Source organism: Arvicanthis niloticus, chromosome 16 (assembly GCF_011762505.2).
Source record: "Arvicanthis niloticus isolate mArvNil1 chromosome 16, mArvNil1.pat.X, whole genome shotgun sequence".
In the NCBI taxonomy this organism is placed as follows: Eukaryota; Metazoa; Chordata; class Mammalia; order Rodentia; family Muridae; genus Arvicanthis; species Arvicanthis niloticus.
In genome coordinates, this window is record NC_047673.1 from 67733263 (window position 1) to 67752809 (window position 19547).

The 19547-nt window shown below is 39.2% G+C and overlaps 1 protein-coding gene across 1 annotated transcript in view; it reads right to left on the bottom strand.

Annotated features, from left to right (window-relative positions):
* Positions 1–5983: 5983 nt before the first annotated feature.
* The window catches only part of Adss2 (adenylosuccinate synthase 2), a 32903-nt gene continuing 19339 nt past the window's right edge, over positions 5984–19547 (bottom strand). Inside the window, exons 5-13 of the mRNA XM_034520480.2 lie at positions 19431–19497; positions 19051–19158; positions 17945–18026; positions 16154–16280; positions 14623–14777; positions 13702–13826; positions 12413–12510; positions 9909–10058; positions 5984–7087 (exon numbers count right to left, since the gene is read on the bottom strand). Coding sequence (XP_034376371.1) covers positions 7035–7087; positions 9909–10058; positions 12413–12510; positions 13702–13826; positions 14623–14777; positions 16154–16280; positions 17945–18026; positions 19051–19158; positions 19431–19497 — 965 coding nt within the window. The 3' untranslated portion in view covers positions 5984–7034. The remainder of the gene's footprint in view (positions 7088–9908; positions 10059–12412; positions 12511–13701; positions 13827–14622; positions 14778–16153; positions 16281–17944; positions 18027–19050; positions 19159–19430; positions 19498–19547) is intronic.

Here is a 19547-nt window from a genome sequence, read left to right on the forward strand (position 1 = left end):
ACATACCACTCCCAATGTTCTCTCCCTTATGGTTACAGTTCAAGATGGAAGATCTCAGCCACCACGCTTGCTTGCTTGCTTTTCTTGCCATGCTTTCCCATCAGGACTCATCCCTTTGTGTCAGGTAACAGCTCATGATGGACAGCTTAAGTTGCATGGTAACTTGGTAGCTTAAGGTCAAACATTCAGTCTCTATTGAAGCCCAACAGCAGGGCAAGAACCATCTGAAAAGGAAAGTAGTTTTCTGCAAGAAAAAGGGGTCTGGCTCTGAGTTCTAAAGACCTGTTCTGTGGTTCTGGGCCTGGCAACGTCTTTAAACACATCCCTATTTGCCACAGACAAGTCCACTGGATCATGTGGCCTTAGTAGTAGGGCAGCTTGCAGAATAGCCTGGACGTACTATAGAGTATTTTCTTGTCACGAGCTCAACTTAAACATTAGTTTTTGGTAGTATGCAAGTCTATAAGATGAGAATTCCCTTATTTCAATGATTTGTTTGGCAAAATTAGCAGCTTGAAATAACAAGACCAAATGAGGAGTAAGTTACATATAAAATAGAGAGGCCCTGTAGGCATGGCTTACCAGGAGGAGCCTGATGCAACAACCTAACCTTTCCTTTAGGAGGGCTATCTTTTTGAAGTTTTATTTTATTTTTACTGCACTTTTGTCCTGTCCAGCAGGGCATTAAACAGGGGCCCGGGGAGATCACCTGAAAGAGAAAGTGGGGGAAACAGGCCGACCCAAAGAATGGTGATCTGTCTATAGTCTCATCAAATGGCAATTTTTACTTTTTCACACAGGGGTTATATACACAAAAAGGCAGGATGTGGGGAAGGGGATGACACAGGAACATACGTGTTCAGGGGGAATACAGATATCTTCCAGAGCAGAGTATCAGCTGGGTGAAGCTTCAGGGGACAGATCACTGTGACTCTGCCTATGATTCACTTGTCCTTATCTAAGTTGGTACTATCCACCAAGGTCACCTATCTACAAGATCTATTATTTACTCAGGCTGGTAAATTTCCACCAAAGCCGCCTGTTTACAATATCTTATAGCTATCTGTTTCAGCGTTTTTTCCACAGAGACCTGAGACTTTGTGTTAGCAGGCTGACTTAGGCCTAATGGCTGATTTTAGGCCTTCAGCGTATAAGCAAAGCTGCCCCTGACATACTTGACTATTTATTATTATGTATACATGCACATGGGGGCATGCATGTTGTGTGCATGGCACATGTGTGAGGTCAGAGGACAACAGTTGGGCTAAATGGGGATCCCATGCCTGCCCTGTCACAGGGCTAGGGCCATTGCTCCAGGGAGGCAGGATGCGGGACTGGATGCAGAAAGTTTGACTGTGCCCCACGCTGGTGCCGGTGAGTGCCAAGAGTGAGAAGCTGCTGCAGGGACACTGCTCTGGATGACCTGCAGGGGGACCAGGAACTGTCTGGTTCTCAGCCCCTGGGCACCCAGGCACCTCCAGAAGCCATGGAAGAACTGAAAATGCATGGGCTGGACTGGCCCATGGCTGAAGGGGAGAGAGGGAGAGAAGCTCCGGCTGTGCTCTGCAGGGAGAGTCCTTGGCTTGGCTTGGTCATGGCAGTCAGCTGGCTTGGGTTGGTGGTTGCTATGGCTGGGACAGCAGAGAGGTCTGCGGGAGATTAGCCTGTGGCTCTGAAGACAAGGGCCTTCTCCATTGCTCCCCATTGTGGGTCTCGATGAATAGAGACAGTCCATGGTTTTAAGAAGTTTATTGTCATGGCGAAAAGTAGATGAGAAACCGTACCCCAGTTTTCTCAGGGTGGGCCTGAGGTTAAATACCTTTTGCAGGGAGGAGTGTCTGGGAAGGAAAGCTTAACTGGCTAAGCCCTTCTGGCATTTAGGTACCTCATTAAAACAGAGATCTGTCTCGAGGCTACGTGGCCTGCAGTCATGCCCTCTACCTGTGGAGGGGTTAGGGGATGTTGCCCTACATGACTGAAGGACACAAATCTATGGAGGGTTGCGGCCTCGTGTCAGAAGCCTGGAGTCTGGGGGCATGGTGAAATACCTGTGGTCCCTCAGGGTTACCTAGAGTCACTGGGGTTTCTAGCCTGTGCTCGACCAGAAACCAGGCTGCCTTTCAAGGTCCTACAGACAACTTTGTAGAATCGGCTCTCACCTTCCACCTCTACATGGGTCCAAGGATTGAACTCAAGTCATCAGGCTTGTACACGAGCTCTTGTGTAGCATGTAGTTTTATGCTCTACCCACCTTTAGCTCCAGGACATGACCGAACTACCAGCTTCCCTTAAATCCTCAGATAAAAGACACAGAGTTTTTCCATTACAACTTGCTTTCTTGGCACAATTGCTGGGCACCACTATCTCCCAATTGGAAAAGAGTTCTAATCAATGCCTTATCCTCTCCCACCTACCCTAAGCTTCAATTGCTCAACTCGCCTGATCACTGGCCTGTAGAAGCAGCCTGTGTGGCCACTCCATTTTGAGATCTCACTTGGTTGTTCAGTTCTCTTCCCTCCAACACGATGAACTTCATTCTCCTTCCTTTCCTCCAAAGTCCCGCCTGTACCTTCTGCCCAGCAATTGGCCCACGGCTTTCTTTACTGGCAGATCAAGAACCAACTGGGGAACAGGACATTAGCATCAGCACAGGCCCCTACATCCTTGTCATTCAGCCATTTCACCAGTCCAAACGCTATCTTGACACTCTCCACCACTGTACTAAAGGACATTTAACTGAGACAGATGGCCCCTTTAGTTTGGCTGGATTAACTACTAGCCATATCACTGAACCTCAAGTGGTTGCTACTTCTTGATTAGTAGGATGAACAAGCACTCTTCCACCAACATAAAGGGTCAATGATTAAGATTCTTCCAAGACAGATGATAACTCAGGGCTGGTGTCAAGACATCCCTATGGAAGGACAGTGAAGGCGCAGGCAGGAACCAATTCTAAAAGCCTTTAAAAACAGGGGGTGGGGGGGAGGTCACTCAGAAGCTGCATGCCAACTAGCAAGGGATGTATAAATTTGCTTAAGCAATGGGTCATATGTGGTACACCCAGATACAACTGGGGGATAGTCACAGGTTAAGTTTGACAATCTGCTGACTCCAAAAATCCACATCACCACATCTACCCATAGGGAGAGGTGCATGGGCTCTTGGAGGAACCACTATGCTTGTATTTTAATGTGGTGCTAATGTAATACCCCTAATCCCCTAGTGTGTGTAGTTTTAGGTTTGCTACGGTATTGGCAGCGCTACCAGCTCCATCCTAGGTCCCCTTTAGCTCTACCGGGAGGTGATCACACTACCAGCCCTCTCCAAGTTTCCCTGAATCTGCAGATAAAAAGACACACATAGTTCTTCCTTTATAATGTGCCTTCTTGGCACAATTGCTGGGCATTGATATCTCCTGCCTGCAAAAGCGTGCCCTTATCAATTTATTATCTCTGTCTCTCCCACCTGCTCTCAAACTTCAGTGGCTAGTCATGGGTCAAAGCACCAATATGGGATTCTTCCAGATGCCAAGTATTATTCTCATTACTCCTTCTGGAACCTAAAAAAAAAAAAAAAAAGATAGTACATGTTCAGAGCTGTAAGACACAGCACTGACCCACAACACCACAGATCCCAGTCTCCGTAAGCTCTGCAAGACCAGCTTGAGATCTGGAGTCAGCCAGTTCCGAGCCAGACCCCACAAATCATTTCTTTTACTCCAATGCACATAAACATTGGTAACAACCCACATAAACCTTGCAGGAAGCAAGAAATATCATCAGCACATGTTTTGGGTAATGAGCTGTTGAGATCATGATCTCCCTTCACACACAGTCCCAGGGCCTTGAGCATTCCCTGCAAGCAGTCTACCACTTAAGCTATATCCTCAACCCCTATTTGTATTTTGGTTAAAAGTTCATCACTCAATGAAGTTTGACTGTTTTTCAATGGCTTTTGCCAGTCTTTGCCCTTTAATTGTATTTAATCCTTACCAACAACTTCCACCACGTTTAGTTTGTCTTTTGCATGTTCTACGCCTTGTTAAACAATTGCATCTCCCATTATTGCCTTTGTGTGATTTGTTGTTTGTTTTTTGGTTTTCTGAGATGGGATTTCTTTTTCTGTGAAGCCCTGGATGTTCTGGAGCTCACTCTGTAGACAAACCAAGCTGGCCTCAAACTCAGAGATCTGCCTGCCTCTGCCTGCCAAGTGTTGGCTTTTGACTTTTAAGTTATCACAGAAAGTACAAATTCCTGTTCTAAATCTATATTTAATTCCAATTTAGCATCAATAACATACAAAAATCCTGGTCCTAGTAGCAGCTGTCGCTGCCCCTATTGTCAGTCACATTTTTATAAATGCACCAAGTACCATAAATGTACATTAATGCCAGTTGTCAAGTTGCCTTTCATGGTGATCTTTGGGAACATTTTCATGTTTCATGCCATCTACACATCCTGTACATTTATTCGTTTTTCTACTAGTTATTTTTGTTTGTGGAATCCTCAGTATCTTCAGGGTGTGTATTAAAATAGCTTTTTAAGTTTCAATCCCCTCAGGTTCTTAAAAAAAAAATCTTTACGTTCCCCCATGATAATGTCACATGTTTTGATTACAGCTTTGTACTGTGCCAACTGGTTAAGGCTGATCTCTCGAACCAGATGTACTAGCACACAGGGAAGTCCAGAAAGTTCAAGATAATTCTGAGCTACAAGGTGACTTCCAGGCCAGCCAGGGCCATGTAAGACTCTCTAAAGTAAGCACACGCAACCTCTCTTATTAGCTACAATGGAGTAAGGTTAACTCTGTGTTGAGTCCACTTGCAGACACTCAATATACTAAATTTTAAGATGTATATGCCCACTACATGCTTGCAAGTATCCATGAAGACCAAATGACAGCATCAGATCCTCACAACTGAAGTTAGAGGCAGCTGAGAGCTACACTGTGTTGGAACTGAACTCTGGTCTTCTGAAAAGACAGCAAGTGATCTAAATCTCTCCATCCCCTGGCTCAGGTTTTCCAATTCAGCACTTCTGCTGTTGCTCTGCTGTAACAGGCATAGGATTTCTACCTACAGTAGTCTCTCCTAACAAGAACTGGTTATTTGGCTGAGCACCCCCGAATCCATGCCAACCTCACCAGCTCCTTCCTAATTCAGTTCCATTTCTTCACCTGTGCAGATCTTTCCAGTCTGGACCCAGAACATCATCCCTCATCATTCATTTAGTCAATATGTTTAGCAATCTCCTAAGAGTCTTCTCTGGCCCTTATCAGATGTTTTGATTAGGTTCCATTCATTTCATCATGTACTGCTTCACTGGAGTATATATGTATAAAACATCATTCATCAATGTTTAGGATGCTGCCACTACCATAACTTTCAAGAGTCACTTTTTAAGACTTAAGCTTTAAGACTGTACTTGCCCCTGCTACTGCATATTCAGTATCTAGCAGACAGCCTTGCTAAGTAAAATAAGTTATCAATGATTTGAAGGACAGCAGACTAAGCAACTGATAGTTCACATTTAAAAAGAAACAGTTATCCAGAGTGACTCAAATAACAGCAATGGGAGACATTCTGGGTACTGCCGGGAAAATTCTTGACTTGAATGAAAATGTGTTCATTACTGAAATGTTTCAATAATGCTTATAGCCAAGAATACAGACCTTCCAAGGTCTTTCAGTTTCCATGGGGAGAGAAGCAGGATTTACTGTCGTTGCTCTTTTGACATGTTAGATGGCTGGAGGAATCAGCCGTGTTAATCATTTATTGAATCCAATGAAACCGCTCCTATTTTAGAATTTTTCTTGAACCATGTATTAATCAAAATACTTCAGTAAAAAAACAAACAAACAAACAAAAAACTTAGCTCCTTCCAAAGAGTCTACTAATCTCTCCCCACCTTGTCCCAGAGTACATGGGCTACCCTCCCTCCCCACTAGTATTACCAGGAACAGAAGAAAAGCAACACACAAAGCATACTGGAAATATTTGGTTCCTTTTAATCAGCTATTGACAGTATAATAAAATAATTTCAAGTGATACCTAATTTAAACATTTAATGGTTCATGGAAGGATAATCTCAGTACAACATAAAGCTTCAGTGTCAGATGATACCTCTTTGCTTTTTCAAAGGAAGGATGAAGGCATGATCAAAAAATTATGGCTGACAACTTGGACTCATGTGGGTTACTTATGGGTCATTTTGTAGGTATACTGGCAGGCAAACTGTTGGAAGCAAACCCACTGTTCTTAGAAACAACAGTATGCTTAAAAAAGATATACATTTGAACTCATATCTGAAAACAAAAATATCCACCAAATATCACAACAGATTTTTTATAATAATTATTCTAATAATAAGATTGTTATTATAGGGAAACATCTCTTCTTTTAGAACACTCAATTCAATGTCCACTGTATTAAATAAATTGCAGAGAGAACTAAGTTCTGTGTTTATACAAATTAAAAGTCCCATGAACACCCCTCCCCCCGCACCCTACCAAAGCTCAATTTTGCAATGGTCTCAGCAGAAAAAAAGCAGTTCACAATTTAAACAGATTTCTTAGCATTACAAAAGTTGACAGAACCCCTATCTTTCCATCATTTTTTTTTCTAACAGCAAAGATTACAATGACAGAGGTGAATGATCAGAATGTAAAAATATTTGTGCAAAACTGCATTAATTGTTCTCACCATCTGGTCAGGGTAAAAACGCACAATGGCCATAATGAAGAAAAGCTACGCTGGAAGTTCTAGATGTCAAACGGGGATTATACAGTTACTAACCATGGACAGGACTGTGCGGCAGGCACCATGAGCAGCAGAGCAACAGAGATGGCAGCCATGCCAGCCAGGAAGTTGGATGAGGGCACCAGGCTAGCCATGACAGCCATCCGTCAGAGACTGGAAACCAACGTCAGCTGAAAACTCAATTCAATGTCTTTATTTTTGAATGTGCAGATCACAGAGAAATGTTTAAGTCTTTTCCCCTCTTCTCAAGGAGTGTTCCGTGCATTACGGGCAATCCTTAGAAGAGCTGAATCATGGACTCTCTGGATTTGCCTACGCCAATCCATTTAACTGGAAAATATAACAAGAAAATAACATCAAATCTCTTAGGCATTCACCCTTGGTTAGAGAGGGGACAATCCTGCTGGGCAAGAGCTAAATTCCCAGCTCTCCTACATTTTAAGATCAAAGCAATGCTGTATTTAAAAAGTAAAGGTTCGAAAAAGTAAAGTAAAAACCTACTGGTTTTTCTAGTACTGTGAGTGATTATCATAAATTTTTTAAAGTTAATATTATTTCTTAAAGTGCAATGAATACTGAACCTTTCATCTCAAAAACAAAGTAGAACCATAGGTATTAATTCTGCTAGATAATTTAGTAATATAACAGAAACCTTTTAAGATGGATTAAGTAATATCCATTAATGTAAATTTTGAGAATCCAAAAAACTGGGTTCTGGAGAGCTGGCTCAGTGATGGAGAAGTACCTGCTGTTCCTGCAGAAGGGATCCTAGTCTAATTCCCAGCACAACATGACTTAAAACCATCTGTAACTATAGATCCTGAAAACCTACAGCATCCTCTTCTGGCTCTGTAGGCATTGTACAAATATGGTGCACATTTAGGCACACACAATTATAAACCTTAAAAGAGTTCTTTCTCCATGTAATATAATTTTAGCATATTATAAACATAAAACATAATTTGTTACCCTTTGTATAAGAAATTTATTTAAAATTGAAAAACCACATACTGTATTATTTTTTGTGTTTTATTCTAAGCATGACAAATACACAGGAAAAACTGTCATATTTAGATACACTGATTTGAAGAACTAAACTGATTTCTTTTAAGACACTAGAAAATTGAGTTGCAAATATTTCTGCTTTGGGCTTTTTAAAATAAGGGTTCTTGTTATATATTGGTAAAAAAATTGATGAGCTAGTTTCATTTTCAGTTTTCTTTTTGATTTATAAGTGTACCATGCAAAATACAGTGTACTAAATTTTATCTATTTCTAGACCACAAAGGAATTACTGCTATTCAAAAACAATTAAAATGGATAAAATAAGTATCTCAGATATGTTAATAAAGGTAAATTCCAAGTATTTTTGTTTTGCTTGCTTTTTTAGAAATTTATTTCATTTTTTACCTTATGTGCATTAGTGTTTTGCCTGTATTATGCCTGTGTGAAGGTGTGAGGATATCAGAGCTTGGAGTTACAGATAGTTGAGAGCTGCCATGTGGGTGCTGGGAATTGAACCTGGGTCTTCTAGAAGAGCAGTCAGTGCTCTTAAACACTGAGTCATCTCTCTAGCCCCTGAAGTATTTTCTTTTCTTTTCTTTTTTTTTTTAAATAAAAAGCTGTACTCTGTGTCAGAAAGAAAGGCAGTCCTCTATGTTTTCCATGCTGCTCACTTTCTCCAAGAAAGGATGCACACTACAAAGGACCCAGACCTGACTAACCTGCCTTTTACTCTGTCTTAACTATACAGCTCTTACCATTTCCTCACCCTCAATGATTATGACAATAAAGTCTTGGTCTCAATCAGCAGAGACATAAAGAATTTTTAAAATAAAGTTCTTGATAAATAGAAAATATAAGCAAATATAAAAAATCCACTGTGAGTTTTACATTAAAACATATAGAAACATCTTGATGATTTTAGACTACAAAACCTTAGGAATGGCCTAATACTCCAGTCCAGGGGCATAAGTAGTCATCTCTGCTTCAGAGTTCTACATTATTTGTAAAAATTCTGGGTTCCCTAAAGTACTGGTAGGGGAAACATTTATGGCATTTTATAGGGTTAAGAGTCAGCTATTTATATTTCAAAACTGTTGACTAGAAGTCATTAGCAAATATGCCTTGCTAAGTGTGACATCAATCTGGGACAAAAAAACTATGTCTGAAATGAATCATGAATAAAAATGAAACACAACAAACAACATAAGTACATAATATGTTGTGTGTGGAAAATACCTCCTGCCTACTTTTCTTCTCTAGTTCCCATGTAAGCAGAAGGATGAAAGGGAAAAGCAAGCCTAGTTATCTAATTTTAATGATGTTATGAGTTATATCCATTTCTCCTTTTGTCTATTTGGACTTTCTGTTTTATTGAGACCGAGTTTTACTATACAGGCCTTTCTAACCTAGCACCTGAGCAATTCCTCTGACTCAGCCTCCTATGAGCAAGGACTAATGAGTAAATCAATTCATTATTATTGCTTTGTATTTTTTGCTAATGAAACATACTGGCTAGTTTTATGTTGACTTAACACAAGTTAAGTCACTAGAGAGGAAGAAGTCCTCAATTGAGAAAATGCCTCTATACAACTGAACTGCAGGCTCCCCTGTAGGGCATCTTCTTAACCAGTGATTGATGTGGGAAGGCCCAGTCCATTGTGGATGGTGCCAGCCCTCCACAGGTGGTTGGCTGAGCAAGCAAGCCATCAGGAGCAAACCAGCACTCGTCATGGCCTCTGCATCAGCTCCTGCCTCCCAGGTTCCTGCCTTGTTTGAGTTTCTGCCCTGAATGAGTATTAAGAAGACCAGTGATGTGGAAGTGTGAGCCAAATAAAACCCCTTCTTCCCAAGCTGCTTTGGTCATAGTGTTTCACTACAGCAACAGAAACCCTAAGACATGAGGTGTCCTTTTTAAATATTCTATCATTTCTTAATGTCTATCCAAGATTTCAACTTTTAAGGGCAGCTTTAGGACAAACGAAAATAACAACCACCATCACAACAAAAAACACTTTTTGATGAGGGTGAAAGCCATAAAGTATTATTAATCAAGAGTTAAACTTCCCAGAGGAAAACAAAAATCAACAAAAAGAAAAAACCCACAAACTAACAGAAAGCTAGAGACAGCTGCTCATAAAGTGTTTACCTGGTATTTGAAGCTCATCTTCAATAAACTGAACATAATTCTGTGCGTTGACAGGTAGGTCCTTAAATGTTCTTGCATTAGATATGTCTGTGTTCCATCCTGGGAGAGTCTTATACTGAACTTCCACTTTATTTAAGACTTCATGGTTTGCTAAAAGTTAAGGAGTATATATATGTGTTTATGGAGCACAGCGCCTATTGCCAAATGACTTATTTATTTATTTAGAGACAATAAATTTAAAATTTATTTATTTAGTTCTCTTTTTTCCAGGCTGGCCTTAAACTCTTGGCAATCCTCCTCCTTTAAGTCTAACCAAATCCTGGGATTATAAACATGAGCCACTATGGCCAGTTAAAAGGACATTATCAAAATCCTCAAAATCAGACGTGTCAAAATTTCATTTTCAGACATCTAGGGTGGTATTTTATAAGCTGGCACTTCTTCAACAGCATTGATTACACACTATAAATGGAGAGAGATCACATGGTTATAACATCAGTTACAGTGGCTGGTGAATGGGCTGTACCAAACTTTAAGCATTCTGCTCTGGAGCATTTTGAATTTGTATAGTATTAACTGTGTGAACACAACAGCAACTTCACAGAAGGCTGGTACGCCTTCAATCCTCTAAGAAATCTACTATGGGATGAAATTTTTCTTTATTATTCCACCTGATGACTTTCTCTATCTATCCCCTACAGGAATCTGCATATGCACTACAAATGATGAGCAGTTTCTCAGACTACATAGTAGACAGTGTAGTACAATGTCCAGGTTTCCTTCTTCAGAGCACAGAGTCTCAAGATTCATACCACGTGCCAGCTAGAGGTCTGTGGAAACATACTAGGCTTTTCATAAGTACATTAACAAAACAGAAAGCCAAACCATAGAAGTTCAAGATGACCATCCATCAATTCAATGGTTCCCTAAAATAAAAATTCACAGTGCTCAGAGAAACACAACAGAATCCGAGTCTCTCTAATCTCCTCTCCGTATGTCTGATACTCAAGGGCAGCCATGAGATACAGCAATGAGCTACACTCCATGTTCTACTGCTCTCATCATACGCAGTGCTTCCCAGAACATTCTACAAAACACTTCATGGATGAAAATCACTATCTTGGGAATATTTCTGGAGGAATCTGGCCCAAGTCAGCTTAACAAAACAAAAACAGTAACAAAAAAAGTATAAATTTTGACAAATCTGATGTTTATGATTTTTTAATATTTTAAAGAAATTTGATGTGTAATTACGATAGATCTTGCCATGTCACTATATTTTATTATACTATTTTCTTTGGTACTCGAGAGCTATATTAGAACTCTTTTTTGGTTTTTTTTGTTTGTTTGTTTGTTTTGTGTTTGTTTTTGTTTTTCGAGACAGGGTTTCTCTGTATAGCCCTGGCTGTCCTGGAACTCACTCTGTAGACCAGGAGGCCTCGAACTCAGAAATCGGCCTGCCTCTGCCTCCCAAGTGCTGGGATTAAAGGCGTGCGCCACCACTGTCTGGCCCTATATTAGAACCCTTAAAACAACTTTGAGGTAGCATTAATGACCAGGGTATAACATATACTTGAATAATCAGTTTTCCAAATAACCAGATCATAAAATGTTAACAGATGCCTGGTTTTCTAAAAGATGACAGAAAATTATTCTCCATGAATGTCCAGTCTTAGAGTCACAAAAGCTTCCCAGTCTGCCAAGTTTCATTAAGGTTGTCAACATTCCTTCAATTGGCATTTCCTTGCTGTTTAAGAAAACTAATATGAAAAATCAGCAGTTTCTAAAGCTAGAAGCATTTATTGATTTCCCAAGTAACTTAAGACAGGCTTCAAAAAACTGTACTGCCTCAAATAGGCGGGTCTCTCCTTCACCTGCAAACTTCAGACAGAGAGACATTAGCAAAGTCACTGTGAGGCTTGGAGGGTGGAGTAAGTTGATGCACCAAGAAAGAGCACACCACAAGACACAAAGGTCTTTTCTTTTATTCTTTTTTCCCCAGAGGAAGAGAGAACTACTCCTCTATGGAAATCATTCACTTAAAAATTTTTTTCTCTCTCCCCCACTTTAATGTTGCTGAAGAGAGGGGTTTTACTATGCATTGCCCAGACTAACTCCGAACTCCTGAGTGCAAGTGGGCCTCTTGCCTTCGGCTCCTGAGTAGCTGGGATACAGGCATTTAGCACCACACTTAGTTTGTGTATGTCAATTACTATAAATTAAGAAAGTGGAAAGCTTGAAGCAGCATGATCCAAACATCTTTTTTATTCTAAGTTAAAGCACATGCCTGTGACTCAACACTCAAGTTTTAATACCAGTTTTGAACAAAATGCTTATAAGTGATTTTTATCTGCACTATTAGTAAAAATCAAGCCTGTGAAAAATAATCTTATAAATAAGTAGTAATTATATAATATAATATATAGTTAAATAATAATATAACTTATAATAGGTTACAATAATCTTACAAATTTTAGATACAGCTTAAAAAAAAAAAAGAATACCTGGGAAATGAGGTATGATTTCCCCATCTAATTTGTAAGCAACTCCAACTTTGATTTCTGTAAACGTATCCAAAATATCCAACTTGGTAAGGGCCAACCTAATTTTGAAAGAAAAGACATTGTTGAAACAGCAAACTTCTGGCATCCAGTAAGAATGATGCAGGAGTAAGGAAGTTCATGCAAAGCTCTAAGTTCCAAAGCAAGTCTGGAAACTAGTTAGGATTGTACTCGAAAGCGTGCCACACATAAACATCACACTGATGAGGACATTGCGTGGACATGTAGTCTTCACAGAACACCTGAGTTACTTTCTAGTAACTACAACAGATTTTCACTGGTAGCTTCCCACTTGCTCAGCTTTCTCACTGAGGGATGCCTGTGGGAAGTCTGCCTAGGTAAGGATGCACTTTGTGTCAGAGGGACACAGCAGAGCGCACTGTTCCACATAATCACAAGAGATTAAGTACATTTCCACACATGCTACCAGCCCAGTTCTTCATTCTGGTTAACATCACCTCCACCCTTCTGGTCAGAAACTGACAGAGTAAGGAAACGACCTCTTCGTGATACATCAAAGTTTCTCGAAAACTGACTGGAAAACAGGATTTTAAGGGAAGAAAAGAATCTGTGAAAATTAGATAAAATACTAGGTTTGGGATTCTGATTCATAAATTTTGGAGTTTTTTGTTTTATTTTTTGTTGTTAAAAAAAAACTAGAAATTTGTTAGAAATTCAGCCTAATTTATCCAGATACAAACACCTTTACAGCGTATTTTCAATGATCTGGAGAGTGTATCTACATACATCTCAGCTCATACCATCACCTTGATTTAAGGATGATGAAAGTGAGACTCAGAAAGGTGAGTACATCCAGCCACATCAGCCAACGTCTGAACCCAGGACATCAGATATTGAGTCTGCCCACATACTAAGTCTCCATGTACCATCTCCACCTTTGTATATACATACACTGTTCACTCTATCCACCCATGTGATCATCCATTCACTCCTGCCTGCCTATCTATATTACCACCACCCTCTACAGAAACACTCATAAGGTTAGATGATTGGCATTCTCTCTAAAGCATTGGGTATCCAGAATACCCTGGGGGTCTCTTCTTGTGTACTTTCTACTGTATCTCATTCCACTTCTGAAACTATCATTTCATTCTGGAGACAAACAAGTGAAGCTTGTCAGGGGACTCTCAGGTTTACTTTCTACAGAATCAAATCTGTGGTTACCAACTGTGCACCATTTCCTAAAATCAATGTTTCTTAAGAACACTCACGCAGTGAATCCATTGATCATATGAGCGTATTTGAGTGAAACAAGGTCCAACCAGCCACATCTTCTTTTCCTCCCAGTAGTTACTCCAAATTCTCTACCCCGTGTTTGTAATAATTCTCCAATTTCCTGGATAACAGAATTTATGAGTTAGAATATCAGAGCTGTGTATATTCAGGGAAACACACACACACACACACACACACACCCCTTTACCCCCCAAAAAACCCTGTATGTCTTTTGATAAACATCTTCGTGAAATAAGACAAAAACAGGAATTTCATGGAAATGACATTACTTGGAATATATTCAGTTTTGATTTTACTTTTAAATTTTTAAGCTAATATTTTTACAATGTTATATACAGGTCAAGTGTAGACTGACATAATAAACAGTTAAATGTTGTCGATTAAAAACAAGTTGTTATAGTCTTAGACATGTCTCACAAAAAGTCTTTGGTGTTAAGGCTTGGCCCTAAGCACTTGGCAATATTGTGAGGTGATTGGGTCATAAGGACATTAATGTCATCGGTCCATTAATGAGTTCACAGCTGAATAGATATTAGGAGGCAGCCCTTGCTGGAGGGCCCAGAAATACAGAACAGAGTAACCAGACCTGAAACCACGAACATCAACAAAAATACATCTTTCGTCCTTTTAAATGTTCTCATGTAATTTTCACAACAAAGGAAAGGCTCATAAACAAATATATTATTAAAATATTATTATTATTATTTTATTTATTTTATTTAATATTATTATTAAAACAAACCTATCTAATCATTCCAGGAACTAAAGTTTTATAGTTTTCCTGTAACTTTTAAAGCAAACACATCAAATGATCCCCATAAAAGAAGAGAGAGGCAGGAGTCTGTTAGGGTTGGGGTCAGGGAAACAGGATTTTTCTTACTGAGAAACAGACTTACGTTGTCTTGCTCTGTGGGAAAGGCACCAATACCAACTCTAGTGGTGTAAACTTTCACAACTCCATAGACTTCTCCCACATTCTGAGGGGGCATACCCAGACCTGTACAGACACCTCCAACAGTACAGTTTGAAGAGGTTACAAAAGGGTAAGTTCCTAGAAAATAGAGAACAAACAAACAAAAAACCCACTAAGATGAACACATGTACACAAACACCATAACACAGAATTACCATGAAGACCGTGCATCTGAGTGTACTCCAGGCACCTGACAGACTAGACTATATGTCACTGTCCTCTCTCAAGTGCTCAGTGTTTTAGCTTTGAGTCTCTTTGTCTATAATGTTAAAACACAGTTAAAAATGCAGGTGGTTACAGCTTTCTAACCAAAGAACTATAGTTACAGAAACCCCAGAGTATGTGCAGCTGTTACCTATAGTACATACTGACGAGTTACAGAGGATCTTATGTAGAAACCCACCTTCATATTTTGACTGGGTCCTGTTAATTCTGAGCAAATGACTCCCTGGTGGACATATTTAGGGTGCAGCAGGACCCTGAGCAACAATAAGTTTGTAGTGTTCAACATTTCCCCAGTTTTTAAACTCTATTCAGAGAAACCCTCAAATCACAGAAACAATTATGAGGGTACATTTTCCTTTCTGTCAGACTTAACTACTCACCCTGCTAATTATATACTCTCTTTCCAGATTGAGAAAGCATATTATGGAGGAAAGGATATAGGATATCTATTATAGACAAATATATTCTCTTTAATTAGTATCTAGAGTCAATGAAATGTCAAGAGGGAAGGCATAGCAGTTAAGAGCACTTGTTGCTCTTCCGGAGGACCCAACTTTGATTCCCAGCACCTACATGATGGCTCAACAGCCATCTGTAACTCTATTTCCAGAAGATCCAAGGACTTCAGGCCTCCAAGGCCCCTTCATCCATATGGTGCACAAAATACATGCAGGCAAAACACTCAAACCATAAAATAAAAATAGACAAATAAAAAAAAGAAATGTCACCCAGAACTGTTAACAGTATAAGAAAACATTTAGATATAACCACCAGCAGACTAATGAAGACAGTCATCTAAATAAGTTTAGCTTAACCATGGGAATGGAAGAAATGCCAAGTCTACCAGAAAGTCTCATGCAGAGTTAGCATAAACAGGTTTTCCTACATCTCGAAATGTTTAATCCAATTTCTATATTTTAAAAGACTTAAGGTGATATTATTTTACAGTTCCAGAGAAACAGTATTGAATAAAAATCAATAATTCACAATCTGCAGAACTCCAAACCCACAGAATCCAAATGATTCCATTTTTAATGAACTATAAAACTTATACTGTGCTTACTTACAATACTTGTTTAAAAAAAAAAACTTACTATATTGTCAAGGTACCTCCTTCCCAAATACACAAACTAAATACACTATTTATAACCTCCTTAATGCTAACATAAATATTTCTATGTAAGTACTTTGAGCTCAGTCAAACTCCCTATAAATCATATCTCACTTACCAAAATCAATATCTAACAATGCTGCGTTTGCACCTTCTACCAAGATTTTCTTGGGTGGTCCATGGAGGGCCTCATATAGGAAATAAACTCCATCTCTCACCATCGGTTTAATCCTTTCCATATAACCCTACACAAAGACAAAAACCAGTTTCCATGTGCACTAATACATTGTAACACCAGTCAAAGTGTAAACTCCCTGGCCTTCCACAGTGGAAACTGACAAGTCAGCACAGGAAGGTGCTAGTGACAGGCTCATCCTAGTGTAACATCTGGATTAGCTCTGGTCTCTCAGAAAAGAGTGATTAGCAATACAAGGACTAGGGATGTGGCACAGTAGCAGAGTACTTACCTAGTACCTGTGAGGTCCTGAGCAACACACATACACACATGCTGTAACATTTAAAAGTTCTTTAACAACTTCACTGGAAACAGCGCAAATGCTCCCTTCATAAAATAGCTTCCAGGAAGAATAAAAAGAGCTACTTTTAAAGGTATTTAAAAAGCTGCATTTATAATCTATATAACTAAGAATTTTCAAGTTCAAATCAGACATCAAAATGTGTTAAGGACACAAACTACACTGCCAAGATTGCAAGCATCAGTGATTGAGTGCTGTCATTCTTTATGACAACAACACTGTAATATGTCATCATTCGATAGAACCAATACTAACATGAGTTGCTAGTAATGTTTAATTTCAGAAGTTAAGTACAAACTGTAAATAGGAGTTTCCCTAAAGACTGCAGCACAGCCACAATAAAACCTGGTTTTGACTATGGACACCAGGAACAACAATCCCAGAAGCTGCTTACCAGGAACCCATGTGAATATGTTACACCTGTAATGAATGCCTCTGTCTGGCCCCTCCTTGGCACTTGTCTTTAACCTCTTATTTATATTTTAGTCCTTTCTGTATGGCTAAAACAAAGCCCTGGTCCAACATATGCTACTTATGAAAATCTTCTTTGGTTTCTTTTGTTGTTTTTTCTCCCCTTGAGCCCCACCCCACCCCTGCCCTGCCCTGCCCTGCTCAGGGATGAGCTCACACAGGCCAGGCTGAGCTCCACCTCAGTGTGTAGCTGAGGATAAACTTCAACTGGTGGTCAACTTCCTGCCTCCACCTCTCAAGTACAGGGATTACCAGTGCAGGCTACCATATCCGATTTATAAGCATCATAGACCTAACGTCTACAACTATTAAAGAATGACATATGGGATGTAGATTCTTACTCAGTTCTGAAAACAAATGAATGCAATTAAAGAAGTAATCACCAGGCATATAGGAAACAATGTGAGATTTACCAATGACTGAGAAGGCTCTGCTAATTCAGACACTAGTGGATCTCACAGCTACGACTGGTAGTTTTTCTGGTGGCCTGTAAAGTTAGTTGTCTCATGAACAAAGTCCTATCAGCCAACTTCACAAGTGACCAAACTGTCCCATTCTTTACTGATCCACACAGTAAAGTAGCCATGCATGGTTTCTTCATAATGCAAATCTGGACTTCCTTGTGCTCAAAATTCTCCAGTAGCTTTCCACAGTCTCCTAAATAACAGCTAAGTTTCCTACAAGTGCATTTGTGACTGGCTACTTTGTGTCTGGCTACTTTCACATCTCATTCCTTTTCCCAGACAATATTCCATATCTAGACCTGTGTGAAGTCACACAGATATGCTATATACAGGGATTACTGGTCACTACTTAATACACAAAGCTGAAATGTATGAAAAACTCAAATGTCAGTTTGGCGAGTTAGGATTTAAAGCCCAATTGAGCTAAGAAAGCATTACCTTGAGTTGCTGTAATTCACCTTCAATGTCTATTTCCAAAGTCGGGTATATAGATTTATACTGGTTAGCTAGAACTTTGAACCTGAGAAATAAACAGATCTTTGCATTAACTATGTTAAAGAATACTTCAAATAATATCATCCAAGTCAAGTGATTTTCTGTGCCTTATAAATGGTCTTAAAAATCAAATTAGTTTTGAAACTGAAGTTATTTTTGGAGAAATAAAACTGAAGTAAGGAGATAAACATGAATACACTCAAGATACATTTTCATGTTTAAGACAAAATATAAGCTGAGCAGTGGTGGCGCACGCCTTTAATCCCAGCACTTGGGAGGCAGAGGCAGGTGGATTTCTGAGTTTGAGGCCAGCCTGGTCTACAGAGTGAGTTCCAGGACAGCCAGGGCCACACAGAGAAACCCTGTCTTGAAAAACCAAACCAAAAACCAAAACAAAACAAAACAACCCCCCCAAAACAAACAAACAAAACAAAAACAACAAAAAGAGAGAGAGACAAAATATAATTAAGGTGATGTTTGTGGTTGAAGAAACAGAATTGGAATAACTAAAATCTAAAAATACAAAAGACAGATTATATTCTACTGTGTAAAAAGAAGAAAGGGGGCAGTCCACATGCTGCTCAGACAGTAGCCATTATCTCTAGGACTTTTCAGTGCCATGGCCAGCCAGAGCAAGTAATAGCTACATTTTCCATGAAAATCATTTTATAAAAAATTTGTCAGTATAGCATTTCTACCTTTAAAGATGTAACCAAAAAATTTACCAGGACATGGAAAGCTAATTATTTCTGGATGGAAAGATATAATGGGTCCCTGAACCTGAAATGCCAAAGATAAGATCCTACCTAGGACATGACTAGCACATCAGAATGCCACACTGGTAACATTTCCTTTCACAGAAAACCAGTTCACATGCCAGTCCTCACAAACAGTGTGGCTAGCTCTGTCCTCTTAGGATACCATTCTCACACATCATCAGGTTATTTTTTTATGAAGTAAATGTGAATACTGATGCTATAATTTTGTGTTCTGGGTCTTAAAAATCTGTGTGATTTTTCTTTTTAATATTGAAAAAATAAGTTTTTTACCTCTCAGAGAAGCCATCAAAGTCAGAAACAAGATCACACATCCGAAGTCCACTCCGAGCAGCTTTAGAGGAATACACAGGGCCAATACCCTTTTTTGTGGTACCCAAACTTAAAAACAAACCCAAACAACTTCAAGTTACACAAGGAAGATATAAGTATTGTTGTCAGATCTTTTCAAAGAAGAAAGTTACAATATGATTTTTTTTTCACTATTTATACAATTTCCTGTAAGCTTATTTGCATAATCTAACTGGTCTCTGAAACATAGGGAAATATTCTTATCTGGGGTTTTATTTTGTTTAATCTTGGCTCACAATTCATACATAAGGATGTAGATATGCTCAAACTATATAAAAATGAAATATATATATATGTCATACTTTTTCCCTGCTTGCTCTTGTCTCTGCTGTTCTTGGATACCATCAGCTGCTTGATGAAAGTCAAACACTGAGGAGAAATCAAACAAACCACAGTTGTTACTAAAACAGAGACAACAT